This window comes from Thamnophis sirtalis, unplaced genomic scaffold (genome assembly GCF_051295495.1).
Source record: "Thamnophis sirtalis isolate CommonGarterSnake01/CBP01778 unplaced genomic scaffold, rThaSir2_p1.2 scaffold_4, whole genome shotgun sequence".
In the NCBI taxonomy this organism is placed as follows: Eukaryota; Metazoa; Chordata; class Lepidosauria; order Squamata; family Natricidae; genus Thamnophis; species Thamnophis sirtalis.
Window position 1 is genome coordinate 5,981,653 of NW_028261384.1, and position 15,346 is coordinate 5,996,998.

The 15,346-nt window shown below is 46.2% G+C and overlaps 1 protein-coding gene across 1 annotated transcript in view; it reads left to right on the forward strand.

Annotated features, from left to right (window-relative positions):
- The window catches only part of NBEAL2 (neurobeachin like 2), a gene marked incomplete in the record, with an annotated part of 184,090 nt that overhangs the window by 86,343 nt on the left and 82,401 nt on the right, over positions 1-15,346 (forward strand). Inside the window, 7 exon segments of the mRNA XM_087712408.1 lie at positions 4,262-4,345; positions 5,920-6,018; positions 7,955-8,541; positions 9,767-9,899; positions 11,656-11,775; positions 14,614-14,932; positions 15,207-15,289. Coding sequence (XP_087568534.1) covers positions 4,262-4,345; positions 5,920-6,018; positions 7,955-8,541; positions 9,767-9,899; positions 11,656-11,775; positions 14,614-14,932; positions 15,207-15,289 — 1,425 coding nt within the window.

The window sequence follows — 15,346 nt, forward strand, 5'->3', positions numbered from 1 at the left end:
AAGGAAGGAGAAAAGAGGGAGGGAGGGTGGGAGGAAGGACTGGGAGGAAGGAGAAAGAAAGAATGAAAGGAGGGAAGAAGGAAGGAAGGAGAAAAGAGGGAAGGAAGAAGGAAGGAGGGGAGGAAGGAGAAAAGAGGGAGGGAGGGAAGAAGGAAGGAAGGAGAAAAGAGAGAAGAAGGAAGGAAGGAGAAAAGAGGGAGGGAGGGTGGGAGGGAGGACTGGGAGGAAGGAGAAAGAAAGAATGAAAGGAGGGAAGAAGGAAGGAAGGAGAAAAGAGGGAAGGAAGGAAGAAGGAAGGAAGGAGAAAAGAGAGAAGAAGGAAGGAAGGAGAAAAGAGGGAGGGTGGGAGGAAGGAGGGGAGGAAGGAGAAAGAAAGAATGAAAGGGAAGAAGGAAGGAAGGAGAAAAGAGGGAGGATAGAAGAAAGGAAGGACTGGGAGGAAGGAGAAAAAAAGAATGAAAGGAAGGAGGGAGGGAGGAGAAAGAAAGAATGAAAGGAGGGAGGGAAGGAGGGAGGAAAGAGGGATGGAAGGAGGGAGGGAGGATAGAAGGAAGGAAGAAAAGGAAAGGAAAAAAGGAGAGGGAGAAAGGAGGAAAGAAAGAATCAAAGGGGGAGGGAGGAAAGAAGAAGAAAAGAGAAAGGGAGGGAGGACAAGGAGAAAGAATGAAAGAAAGGAGGGAGGAAGGAGAAAGAAAGAATGAAAAAGGAAGGAAGGAAGGAAAGGGGCAGAAGGAGGGAGGAAGCATGGAAGAAATGAAAGAAAAAAGAGAGGGGGAGAAAGGAAGAAGGAATCAAAAAGGGAGGGGTGGGGAGAAAGGAAGGAAAGAAGTAAAAAAAATGGTTTGCAGGGGGAGAAAAGTATAAATCATTATCAGTTGATCATGAAATACTCCAAACATCTATAAGTATCAGTCAGTTGCCAAATGCCCCAAATATGATCATTGGACCACAAGGCAGGGGGGTGGGGGCAGCCAATTTCTGATCTGGATCATAAATACCTTTTTTTTGGGGGGGGTCCATCGTACCTTTGAACCGATGCTGAGCCAACCAGTTGTAAATCGAGGACTGCCTGCAAAGAGATAATCAAGGCTGCCACCTGCTGGTCAGAGGAGGAACCTCTGCCTCTGAAACCAATCCTCCCCAGGCCCTCTGATACACACATGTGCACACACACACACACACACACACACACACACACACACACACACACACATGGCTAGTACTACTCTGCACCCATCAATGCTGCAAACCAAAATTGCTCATCATCATCATCATCATCATCATCATCATCATCATCATCATCATCATCATTATTATTATTATTTTAAGAGTCCGATGACCTGCAGACGCTTCTCCCCTTTAATAACTTTCATTCATTGAGAACTGGAGTCCCTGCACTGCTCCTTATAACAAGGAGGAGGAAATTTGCAGCATTTGAGACCCCTTATATACCGTCAATTTCAAAGCAGGGGATGATGGTTTTGGAGTCTTGCAAGCAACGGAGGCAGAGAGTTGCATCCTTCCTGGATCTGGAAGTTTGCAAATGTTTGGAATTGCAATCCAAAAAGTTTAGCCCTAAAACAAACCACGGTTTGCACTCTTTTGCTCTGCCGAGAAATTCAAAATTTCCCCTCTCTGGATTGAAAACCACTTTTTGTTCGTCCCGGCACTCATATTTCAGAGGAAAGGAGTCGGTCGGTAAACAGCACACAGGCAGTCCTCGAGTTACAACCACAAGGGAGGCCCAAAACCTCTGTGGTTACGCCAGGCATTTTTAAAAGTGAGTTTTGCCCCACTTTACAACACTTCCTGCCACAGTTGTTAAGGGAAGCACAAAAGGTTATCACGCTAGTAACCCATTTGTTAAGTGAATCTGGCTTCCCTATTGACTTTCCTGGTCGAAAGGTCGCAAAATGGGACCACGTGACCCCCTCCCCCCAGGACCGTCATAAATATGAGTCAGTTGCCGAGCATCTAAATTTTGATCCTCTGACCATGGGGATGCTGCAATAGTCATAAGTGTGAAAAAACGGTCATTAGGTGTGTTTTTTTTAACAATGCCGTTGTAGCTTTAAACGGTCGCTAAGTGAACTGTTGGAAGTTGGGGACTTCCTGCAATTGCTGAGAACAAGCCAGGATCTTTGCGGTTCTTTCGCCTCTTCCTAAAAGTCGCTTTTGCAGAGACTCCAGCCCCCCCCCCCCCCCAATAAATGGGAAGAAAAGGCATGGATGGGTTGCATGTTGTTCCCTTGTGGGAAACCATGGTTATCAGAATTAAAGCCTCAAATATTTCCCAAGCTGGCTGGGATCTGCATGTGACACATTAAACAAACAGAATTCCTTTGCTTCTGCCAGTTTTGGTAGCCAGGGAAACTGAGGAAGGCTTTTGAAAGTTGGCTGGCTAAAAAGAAAGAAAACATCTAGGCAACATCTGTGTGAAACTGACCGGGAGCTTGTCTGTGGAGGGGGGAAAAGCAATTAACCATCCTTCCGTCAGAGAAAAAAAAGGGGGGGGGGTTATCTGAGCTTCGCATCTCGACAGGTTTTCCTAGTTTTCAGCCACTGCAGGACATTTGGACATCCTCGGCTTACGACCACAATGGAGCTCAAAATCTCCATCGCTAAATGAGATGGTTGCTAAGTGAGCTTTGTGACCTTTCTTACCACGGTCGTTAAGCAAATCCTTGTCATTGTTAAGTTATTCAGACGGTTGATCAGCTCAACAACCAGGATTTTACTATTCCTAAGCAAACCGGCTGTTAAATCAGTGGTGCCTTATTTTGCAACCTTCCTCGCTGCGGCCGTTAAGCGAATCATCGCAGTTGTTAAGTTAAGAACAAGGTTCTTACGTGAATCTGGCTCCCCCCCCCTTGACCTTGCTTGTCAGAAAGGTCACAAAAAGGGATCACGTGACCCCGGGACCCTACAACGGTCATAAATATGAATCAGTTTCCCAGTGTCTGAATTTTCCGACAGCAGGGATGTCGCGACCAATATAAGTACACGCCAGCTTGCTGAGCCTCAAATTTTGATCTCGTCACAGTGGCAATGCTGCGACGGTCGTAAGTGTGAGGACAGATCGTGTCACTTTTTTAAAAAAACGGGGGGTGTTGCATTTTTGAACCACTGCAAAACCAACGGTTGTAAGCCGAGGACTTCACTTGTAGCTGGACCTATTAATAGTGACGTTTTTCTTTTGTTTTTAATCTTCTTTTATGGTTCGTTTTGGTGTTCCATGCAGCTTAATTTAATTTTTTGCAGAGATTTAATGGCTTGGCTCCCTTGAGAAACTGGTGTTTGTGTGATGGGCTGCAAAGTTGTGGGTTTTGTGGTGCTTTGTCTCTCTCGATAAAACATTTCCAACTCAAATTTCTACTTAATTTTTTGACGGAAAGCATGAAGTAAAAAAAAAAAATGTCTGGGTGCTTTAAAAAAAAAAGAATTCAGGTAGTCCTCGACATATGACCATCATTGAGCCCCAAAAATTTATGTGGCTAAACAAGAGAGTTGCGATGTGAATTTGCCCCGTTGTACAACCTTCCTCGCCAAAGTTGTTGAAACGGAATCACTGCAGTTTCCTAAGTTGGGAACACGGTCGTTAAGCGAATCCGGCTTCCCCATTGACTTCCCCTTGTCGCAAAAGGGGATCGTGTAACCGTCGTAATTAGGAGTTGGTTGCCAAGCATCTGAATTCTGATCACGTGACCATGGGGGGGGGGGACACTGTAACGGTCGTAAGTGTGAAGAATGATCGTTAAGTCCTTTTTTGTCCGTGCCGTTCTAATTTCGAATGGTCAAGCTGTCGTAAGTCGAAGACTGCCTGTATTCTCCACCTCTATCTCTCCTCTTCCAGGTTTATTTTATTCTATTGTTTATTTTATTTGCGTCCCGCCTTCATTATAATTGCAAATAATTCAAGGCGATGAAACGCATCTAACACACCTTTCTCCTCCTCCGGTTTTATCTGAAACAGGAGCGTCCCAACCTGGGAACTTTAAGACCTGTGGAGTTGAAGTCCATAGTTAGGACACCCCCCTGATCTAAAACAACAACCCTATGAGGTAGTCTGGGCTCAGAGACAGTGACTGGACCAAGGTCATCCAGCTGGTTTTTCATGGCTACCGCAGGACTTGAACTCACAGTCTCCCACTTCTTCTGAACACCCACTGGAAGTTCTCGAGATGTTGGCCCACCTATGAGAATGTTTGCTGTTTTGGGGTGATGAGACCCTTTTTCTCTTCTTCTTCCCCCCCCCCCCCAGGTTTTTGACAACAGTTCGGACGCCATTCCGATTCACGCCATCGGGGTCCTGACCTCCATCATGGCTACCTCTCCCTCTGCTAAGGTAAGAGGCCAGACACACAACACAAACACACACACGTCATGTCTGAATAGCCCAGAATGGCGATAGCTATGCAAGCTGGCCATCTCTGTTGTGTCTTCCCCCCCAAAGCGAAATGGGGGAACAGGAAGCGAAGAGCGAGCGATATCGGGTGTACCTAGGTACACCCATGTTACACCTATCCTCCATTTTTCTATGCCTTTTGATTTATTTGTATAGTGAGCGGCCCGGAGTCCTACGGGATTGCACGGCGTACAAGTGTTATTAAACTTTGAAAACTTTGAAACAAGGAAAATCGGCTTGCAGGCCAAGAGAACTGACTTGGTGGTGTCCTTGGTGCTCTCCGAGCTTGGCGGTTTTCTTGCAGACATTTTTTGACCCAACTAGGGAACATCATCAGCAGGGCTAGAAGGGACTGCTTATAAATGGAGAATAGCCCACCCTTCTTTCTAGCACTGATGATGTTCCCTAGTTGGGTCATGAAGCATTGGAAAGAAAGCCAAGAAACTCAGAAACCACCAAGGACACTCCTCCTCCTCCTCCTCCTCCTCCCCCTCCTCCTCCTCCTCCTCCTCCTCCTCCTCCTCCTCCTCCTCCTCCTTTGCATATATCTCCTCCTCCCTTCTAGCCCTGATGGTGTTATCTAGTTGGGTCAGGAAAGGTCTGCAAGAAAACCATCCAGCTCAGAGAGAAAGGCAGGATGATGGATGGAGAGATGGAGGGATGCATGATTAGAAGGACGATTGGATGAATGGCTTGATGATGGATATGTTAAGAGAGAGGGAGAAAGGCAGGCAGATGGATGGATGGATTGATGAATGGATGGGTGGGTGGGTGGGTGGACAAGTGGGCAGACAGACAGACAGACACAAATAGATGGATGATTGGGTGGGTGGGTGGGTGGCAGTGGTGGGTTTCAAAAAATTTTCGAGCCTACTCTGTGGGTGTGGCCTCCTTTGTGGGAGTGGCTTGCCAGCCATGTGACCTGGTGGGAGTGGCTTGCTGGCCATGTGCGCTCTCTCTCTCTCTCTCTCTCTCCTTCCTTTTGTCTCTCTCCCTTTTTTCTTTTTTTCTTTCATCTCTGTCTCACTTTTTCTTTCTCTTTTTCTTTTTTCATTTCTTTCTTTCTTCCTTTCTTTCTCTTTCTCTTTCTCTCTCTGTGTGAGTCTGTGTGTGAGTCTCTCTCTCTCTCTCTCTCTCCCTCTCCCTCTCCCTCTCCCTCTCCCTCTCTCTCTCTCTCTGTCAGTGGTGGGTTTCAAAAATGTTTGGAACCTCTTCTGTAGGTGTTGCCTGCTTTCTAGGTCCACTGGTGGAACCTCTTCTAACCGGTTCGGTAGATTTGACGAACCGGTTCTATCGAACTGGTGCGAACTGGTAGGAACCCACCGCTGGTGGGTGGGTGGGTGGGTGGGTGTGGGGGGACAAATGAGCAGGCAGACAGACACAGACAGATAGATGATTGGATGGAAGGAGGGAGGAACGGGGAGAGAGAGAGAGAGACTTCCTGAAGTTTGCAAAGGAACCCACCATGGTCTGGCCTGATCTGGCCAACGTTGGCCACTGGTTGTCTTCTGCAGGAGGTCTTCAAAGAGAGGATCGGCTACTCCCACCTCTACGAGGTCCTGAAGAGCCAGAGTCAGCCCACCAAGAGGTTGCTCCAGGAGCTACTCAACATGGTAAGGGGGCCGCAAAAGAATGTCGCTCTTGTTCTTCGTTTTTACAAAGTTCTCCCTTTTTACATCTGGTTCTCCAAAACTGAAGAGGATTTTTTGGGCCCCACTCCAGAGTCCAAAAAATGGTTTGCTGATGCTTGTTTTCCCCCCCTTTTTTTTGCAAACGGCATAATTCACCTTCCCAGGGTAGCCTATTTATTGCTTTAGGATTTCCATATGGCCTCCTTTCCTCCTATCCCACTTAGCCTTTTTCCAAGGCCAAAATTGAATGGAATTAGAATTGGACAGAATTAGGGATGGAATTGAGTTAGAATCAGAATAAGAAATAAGACTAGAATTGAATTTAAAGAATCAGAATTACAATTGCATTAGAATTAGAATTATTAAATTAGAACCATGTTTAGTATTGGAATTAGAATTGAATTAGCATTAAAATGGATTGGAATTAGAATCAAATTAGAATTATTGAATTACAGTTAAATGAGAATCAGAATTAAAATTGAATTAGAATTAAAATTGAATCAGAATTGCAATTGCATTAGAATTAGAATTATTAAATTAGAACTATGTTTAGTATTGGAATTAGAATTGAATTAGCATTAAAATGGATTGGAATTATAATCAAACTAGAATTATTGAATTACACTTAAATGAGAATCAGAATTAAAATTGAATTAGAATTAAAATTGAATCAGAATTACAATTGCATTAGAATTAGAATTCTTAAATTAGAACTATGTTTAGTATTGGAATTAGAATTGAATTAGCATTAAAATGGATTGGAATTAGAATCAAATTAGAATTATTGAATTACAGTTAAATGAGAATCAGAATTAAAATTGAATCAGAATTAAAATTGAATCAGAATTACAATTGCATTAGAATTAGAATTATTAAATTAGAACCATGTTTAGCATTGGAATTAGAATTGAATTAGCATTAAAATGGATTGGAATTAGAATCAAATTAGAATTATTGAATTACAGTTAAATGAGAATCAGAATTAAAATTGAATTAGAATTAAAATTGAATCAGAATTACAATTGCATTAGAATTAGAATTATTAAATTAGAACTATGTTTAGTATTGGAATTAGAATTGAATTAGCATTAAAATGGATTGGAATTAGAATTAAATTAGAATTATTGAATTACAGTTAAATGTGAATCAGAATTAAAATTGAATTAGAATTAAAATTGAATCAGAATTACAATTGCATTAGAATTAGAATTATTAAATTAGAACCATGATAAGCATTGGAATTAGAATTGAATTAGCATTAAAATGGATTGGAATTAGAATCAAATTAGAATTATTGAATTACAGTTAAATGAGAATCAGAATTAAAATTGAATCAGAATTAAAACTGAATCAGAATTACAATTGCATTAGAATTAGAATTATTAAATTAGAACCATGTTTAGCATTGGAATTAGAATTGAATTAGCATTAAAATGGATTGGAATTAGAATCAAATTAGAATTATTGAATTACAGTTAAATGAGAATCAGAATTAAAATTGAATTAGAATTAAAATTGAATCAGAATTACAATTGCATTAGAATTAGAATTATTAAATTAGAACTATGTTTAGTATTGGAATTAGAATTGAATTAGCATTAAAATGGATTGGAATTAGAATCAAATTAGAATTATTGATTACAATTAAATGAGAATCAGAATTAAAATTGAATTAGAATTAAAATTGAATTAGAATTAAAATTGAATCAAATTCAGTTAGAATTAGAATTCAAATTCAGTTAGAACTATTGAATTAGAATTAAGATTAGGATGAGGATTCAACCAGAATAAAAATTAGAATTAGAACTTAATTAGAATTATTGAACTAGAATTAGAACTGAATTAAAATCAGAGTCGAATGAGCGTTAGAGTTAGAATTAGCCGTAACTCACCGTCAGACCTGTGACCCTTTCCCCAGGCTGTCGAAGGGGACCACACCGCCACCCCTCTGCGCCTCATCCACAACGAGCAGCCGCTACTGATCCTGACCCAGTGGATCCCCGAGCTCACCTCCCGGGATCTCCAGGTCTTCCTTTCCGAGTGGCTGAAGAAAATCTGCAAAGCTTCTCTCCAGAGCCGCACCACCTGCGTCCGGGCGGGCATGGTGGGGTACCTGTTGGACGTGCTGAGCGCCGCGCAGCAGAATCTCGACCGCAAATGCACCGAGAATCTGGTCGACTTGCTTCAAGCGCTCGGCGGCCTCTCGATCCGTCCGGGTGAATTACGGCAGTTGCTGAAACTCCTGCGGACCGAGAATGGGGCAGGTTGCCACCCATACACCGTGCAAGTCGTGCGAGCTCTTTCGGGGATGGCGCGGAAAGAGGGACCCGAGCGGGCACTGCAGTATTTCGACCTGATGCCCAGCATGGCGGGGATCATGGTGCCCACCATCCAAAAGTGGCCCGGGGGTGGCTTCGCCTTCCACGCCTGGCTGTGTCTCCTGGCCGAAGACACCAAGGAGGCTCCAGAGGAAACAGGCCGGCTGAAGCGGAAACAACTGTACAGGTGGGAGTGCCTGGCACTGTGACATGACACCCGTCTTTCATGCTCCGAAAGGGATCAGGGAACCCAGCCTCTGGGTTATGGAGAGGGTTGGAAGACAGAGATCATTGGGCCAAGCTGACGCCTGGGCCAGAGAGCAGTGTTTCTCCACTTTGGTACTTTAAGAAGGGAGGATTCCAACTTCCAGAATCCACCAGTCAGCTATGCTTAAAGAGGGGAGGACTTCCACTCCCAGAATCCCCCATCCAGGATGCTTTAAGAGGGGAGGACTTCCACTCCCAGAATGCCCCATCCAGGATGCTTTAAGAGGGGAGGACTTCCACTCCCAGAATCCCCCATCCAGGATGCTTTAAGAGGGGGAGGACTTCCACTCCCAGAATCCCCCAGCCAGGATGCTTTAAGAGGGGAGGACTTCCACTCCCAGAATCCCCCATCCAGGATGCTTTAAGAGGGTTGAATTTCCACTCCCAGAATCCCCCATCCAGGATGCTTTAAGAGGGGAGGACTTCCACTCCCAGAATCCCCCATCCAGGATGCTTTAAGAGGGGAGGGCTTCCACTCCCAGAATCCCCCAGCCAGGATGCTTTAAGAGGGGAGGGCTTCCACTCCCAGAATCCCCCATCCAGGATGCTTTAAGAGGGGAGGACTTCCACTCCCAGAATCCCCCATCCAGGATGCTTTAAGAGGGGGAGGACTTCCACTCCCAGAATCCCCCAGCCAGGATGCTTTAAGAGGGGAGGACTTCCACTCCCAGAATCCCCCATCCAGGATGCTTTAAGAGGGTTGAATTTCCACTCCCAGAATCCCCCATCCAGGATGCTTTAAGAGGGGAGGACTTCCACTCCCAGAATCCCCCATCCAGGATGCTTTAAGAGGGGAGGGCTTCCACTCCCAGAATCCCCCAGCTAGCTATGCTTTAAGAGGGGAGGACTCCCACTCCCAGAATCCCCCAGTCAGCTATGCTTTAAGGAGGTGGACCAATCTCAGAATTCTTCATCCAGCATGGCAGTCTGGGGAATTGTGGGAGTTGAAATCCGGCTTCCCTAAAGTTTGTCAAAGCCAGAAACAGAACCCTAAACTAACATAATTAATGATGATTGAAAAGGCAAGCAGGTTTCCCTGTTCTGTTTGGAGAGAGCCTATTCGCCACAGGGACAGGACGTCTTTACCTGCTCAGGTGAATCTAAACACCTGCAGCCAAGATCAGCTTCCTTCCCATCCCACACAGCTTCTTCACGGCCAGCGGGACTGGCTTCGAAGCCTTCTTCACCACGGAGGGCATGTTGGTGGTGGCTGTTTGCACCAAGAAGGAGTACATGACGGTGGCTCTGCCAGAGATTCCCTTCAACGACGCAGCCTGGGTGAGCCACAGGCACACGGGGCAGGGTTTGGGGTGTGCGGGAACAAAATCTGGGGGTCCCCCAAGGTGCCCCACGCCGCCAGTGCGGCACATTTGTAGCTGAGCCGGATCCCCCCTGGTGATTTTGGACAACAATTAGATGGGGATTGACCAAGATTGCACCAAGGAGGCTCTTCTGGATGCTTACTAAGCTACAAATTTGGGGTATTATTTTGTGCGGGGCGGGAGACTTTTGTTGTTAAGGAAAACAAGACGCCCTGGGTCACCGAGAGTGAGTTTTCTTTAACAACAAAAAGTCGTAAAATCAGACACGGCTCACTTAACAACCTCCTTTGTTTAGCAGTGCAAATTCAAGTCCCCGTTGCGGTCGTAAATCGAGGCCTACCTGTAATAAGACACCGCTTGGAGATTTATATCTCTTGAAAAATATCCGCTGGGCTGATAGTTTTCCGAATCGACCCGCGTTTTGTCCCTGGCGCTTTTTTTTTTTTTAAAATTGAAAATTTTGGAAAAAAAAAACTTTTACAAATATTTACTTCCCTCCCCCTACCCTCCCCCCCCAACCCCCCCAACCTCCCCCCCCCCCCGACTTCCCAGAACCAATACAGAGTATAAATCTTTAACAAAGATATTCTAAGATAAACTTTTAAAAAAAAGTTAGTCTCATCTTTCATTTGAGCTTTAACTCCTCTTTGCTAGGCTAACTCTGAACAGATTATATCATTCCTTGTTTCTTCAGTCATAAACTATCTGGAATTTCTTAGTCCCATATTTAGTCCCATAGTCCCATTTATTTTGAGTATAGTCAATCCATCTTCACCACTCCAGTTTATATCTCTCGTTTGAATGGTCCTTGAGATATGCTGATATTTTAGGCATCTCTGCTAAGTTTGTTACTTTTAATGTCCATTCTTGAATAGTAGGCAAATCTTCCTTCTTCCAGTATTGCGCCACCAACAGTCTTGCTGCAGTTATTAAATGCAAAATTAAGTTAGTCTCTACAACTGTACAATCAGTAATTATACCTAACAAAAATATCTGAGGGGTAAACTTTATCCTTTTTTAAAGAACATTTTGCATAATCCACCATATTTTTATCCAAAATGCTTTAACCTTTTTACAAGTCCACCATATATGGTAGTATGTAGCAATCAGCGCAATCACATCTCCAGCATTTAGGTTGTAAATTCGGATACATAGAGACCTGTTTTTTTGAGAGACCGCCTGCTGCCAATTACCTCCCAAAGACCCATTAGATCGCACAGGGTCGGCCTCCTCCGGGTTCCATCCACCAGCCAATGCCATCTGGCTACGACCCGGGGGAGGGCCTTCTCTGTGGCAGCTCCGGCCCTTTGGAACGAACTCCCCGCAGAGATTCGGACCCTCACCTCTCTCCAGGCCTTCCGAAAAGCCGTTAAAACCTGGCTGTGTCAGCAGGCCTGGGGTTGATGAGCTCCCTTCCCCTCTCGACAGGTGTGGTTGTTGGTCATTTTAAATGTCTGTTTTGTATTTGTATGTTCCCTTTCCCGTTTGAGTTGTTCGCCGCCCTGAGTCCCTTTAGGGAATAGGGCGGCATATAAATAAAATAAAACTTAAACTTAAACTTTTTTAGGATCTAAATGCCATCTATAAAACATCTTATAAAAGTTTTCTCTCAACGCTTTTCATCGCCTTTCCGTCCCTTATCCACCGCTTCAGAAATGTCGCTGTTCCGTTGGAGTGAAACCACTTAACGTTTTGCTTCCTTTCGTTGCCAGCATTGCGTTGACGTCGTCCACATTGTGGGCCGCCGGCTGTTCAGTCAGAATCTGGTGAACATTTTCGTAGATGGCCAGCTCAAGAAAGTGGCCCAGCTACGTTTCCCGTCCCTCGGCGAGGTATGTTGTCACACCGTACAATTTTATGGATCTGTAAAAATCGCACCCAGGATTGCACTTAGCAATCACACTTAAGACTTATATACCCCTTAGTGCTTCTACAGCCCTGTCTAAGTGGTTTACAGAGTCAGCCTCTTGCCCCCAACAATCCGGGTCCTCATTTTACCGAAGGATGGGAGGCTGACTCAAACTGCAGCCGGGTGAGATTCGAACTGCCAAATTGCAGGCAGCCGGCAGTCAGCAGAAATATCCTGCGGTATCCTTCACTCTAACCGCTGCGCCACCACGGAGGACGCGGACAGCCAGAGGATGGTTTAAACCAGTACTACTGGTGGCAGCTTTAGGAAAGCCGGTGATATCCATCCATCAGCAAGGTGGATCAGATTCGTTCCTTCAAAGGGATCTAGGACAACTCACACAGAACGAATGTGATCTAAGAGGAAAATCACATTTGTTCCTTCGAAGGGATCTAGGACAGGGGTGTCAAACTTGATTTCATTGAGGGCCACATCAGGGTTGTGTTTGACCTCGGGGGGGTGGGGGGGTGGAGTGGGGGTGGCCAGGTTGGGGGTAGCCAGCTCGAAGTCACTTGTGTCGGGGCCCTGGCGGTGACCCAAGTGCTCTGCCAGCAAGTAACGGGCTCCCGAACTCCGTTTTCAGCTGCGATGGCCTCCTGCAACCGTCTGCCAGTGAAAATGGAGCTCTGTTTTTGCTGGCAGAAGCACCATGGGCCGGTCCTTTGCTACTTCCAGGCAGCCCCATGAGTCACATCTAAATACCCCTTGGGCTGGATCCGGCCCCCAGGCCTTGAGATTGATACCCGTTATCTAGGACAACTAGCCACGACCAATTCATTGCGTTCAACTCGCCGCAGGACAATCTAATTCTGTATTATTCATTTCTTTCAGTTGCTTTTATTATTTTCGTTTTCGACAAAATTATTGTAACTCTTGTATTTCTGGGATCGGCTTTATTTTATTATTATCGGCCATGGTTCCGCCAAAATTAAGCTAGGTTTTGCATTTGTTGAATTGTCCTGCGGTGAATTGTCCTGCGGCGAGTTGTTCTACGGCTTACGCAATTTTGCACGATCACCTCAGACGGATTCTGCCAGTTTAACAACCGTTTCGGTGATCGCATGCTTTGTGGCGATTGTGTGCTTCGCTCCGCGCACCTTCACAGTTATAACAAAACTTGCTTTTCCACCAACAGTGGGTTGCTCCAGGTTCAGCCCGGTTCGGCCGAACCGATAGTGGAATTCAGGCCTGAGTCGCAGAACCGGCAGCAACCCAGGCCTGCCAGGCTCCCGAACTGGTTCCCTCACCGCCACTGGGCCACCACCATTTTGATTTTTAGTGACTGCGTGTGCGCAGTTCACTGTAAATTGTTCTGCTCATGGCTGAAGGACAATTTATTTATTTATTTATTTATTTATTTACTTACTTACTTACTTACTTACTTACTTACTTACTTACTTATTTATTTATTTATTAGACTTATATACCGCTTCATAGGGCTTTCAGCCCTCTCTAAGCAGTTTACAATTTTTTTAGCAAATTGAGTCAGCATATCGCCCCCCACAGTCCGGGTCCTCATTTCACCCACCTCGGAAGGATGGAAGGCTGAGTCGACCTTGAGCCGGTGAGATTTGAACCGCTGAACTGCAGATCACAGTCAGCTAAAGTGGCCTGCAGTACTGCACCCTAACCACTGCGCCACCTCGGCTCATATTTCAATTTACATTGAACAGCGCGTGCAGTGTGTGTTGGGTCCGCGTGCGAGCGGGTTGCGAACCGGTTGTAAAACCGACAGCAACCCTCCTGTACATTCCATGTTACTTCTGGGGTAGTAACACAACTGAGAAGTGGCAATCCGTTGTGCCACGCGAATCAGCTGGGAGGGTATATGTCAGTAAAGAGCAGGGGTGGGTGAACAGACTCAATTTATCGTCACAGTGAACCGGTGTGCTCCCCAGCTGATCGTTGTAGCTACCAGTTGGCCCGAACCAGTCCGAACCGGCTGAATCCCACTCCTGATTACGGGTGTTGAAGTTCTAGTGCAGTGATGGCGAACCTTTTGTGGCTCGCATGCCAAAAGCGGGGGGAACACAGAGGGGGGCGTGCGGGGGCGAGCCACACCCATAATTCTATGCGCACAACCAACGTTCTCCCCCATTTTTTGCATGATTTTTTCGCCCTCCCCAGGTTCTAGAGCAATGTTTCTCAACCTTAGCAACTTGAAGATGTCCAGACTTCAACTCCCAGAATTCCCCAGCCAGCAAATGCTGGCTGGGGAATTCTGGGAGTTGAAGTCCGGACATCTTCAAGTTGCCAAGGTTGAGAAACACTGTTCTAGAAACTTTATAGGAGCCCAGGAAGGACAAAAACATCCTCCCCCGCCCCCCGGAGGCCCCTCCTGAGACTTCAGGAGTTTCCCTGAAGTCTCCGGAGCACGAAAAACCCACCTTACGGGCAAACTGGAAGTTCGGGAACATATTTCCGGTTTGCTCGTAGGGCCGGTTTTAGCCCTCTGGAGCCTTCAGGGGCCTTCAGGAGGCTTCCCTGAAGGCTCCGGAGGGCAAAAAACGACCCTATGAGCAAACTGAAGTACGTTCCCAAACTTCTGGTTTGCCCGTGCTAACTGCAATTCAGCGGTTCAAATCTCACTGGCTCAAGGTTGACTCAGCCTTCCATCCTTCCGAGGTGGGTGAAATGAGGACCCGGATTGTTGTTGGGGGCAATATGCTGACTCTGTAAACCGCTTAGAGAGGGCTGAAAGCCCTATGAAAGCGGTATATAAGTCTAATTGCTATTGCTATTTTCTCCTCTTCCTGGCCAGGCGTTCACCTCTTGCTGCATTGGTTCTGCTGGCCATCGGACCACCACCACGTCCACCATCTACTCGCCCCCATCTCACTCGCCGGATCTGGAGTTCCCGACGCATCCTTTCCTGAACCGCTCGCAGTCCTTCCCAGCGTCTCTGGCTTCTCACACCTGGACCCCCATCCCACCCCGGGAAAGCATAGTTTCCACCATGATTGCGGGGACCCAGGACACCGAGTGGGGGATGCCCACCTCTTTGGAGGGCCACTTGGGGTCAGTCGCTATCTTCCACGAGGCACTCCAGCCTGCTCAGGTGAAGGCCTTCTTCTTGGCAGGTAGGGGCTCTGGAAGGAACCGTGTGTGTTGTCCATTTCACCCAGGGAGACTTGAAGGATAGGCAGATTGGACTGACGTTTGGGGTGGGGACACTGGTGGCCCAAGCAGGGCAGAACAAGAGTAAGGAGGAGAGCAGGAGATAAGGACGGGACATGTCTTGATGGAGGACGGTCACCCAGAACTTCAAGCGATGGTCCTTTTGAGGAGGACCTGCTCCTATTGCACTCTGAGTTTGAGGGCCCCAAGTCTTCCTTCCTCTTTTTCTTTCCACAGGACCAAACATCGCATCACCGTTTAAGCCCGAGGGAGACTTTGGGGAACTGAGTAGCAAATTACTTTTGTACTACACGCCCCAGGTAAGGTCAAGTCCAAATTTCTGCACACCCTTTGGTCAGATTCTTCTACAAGGAGGA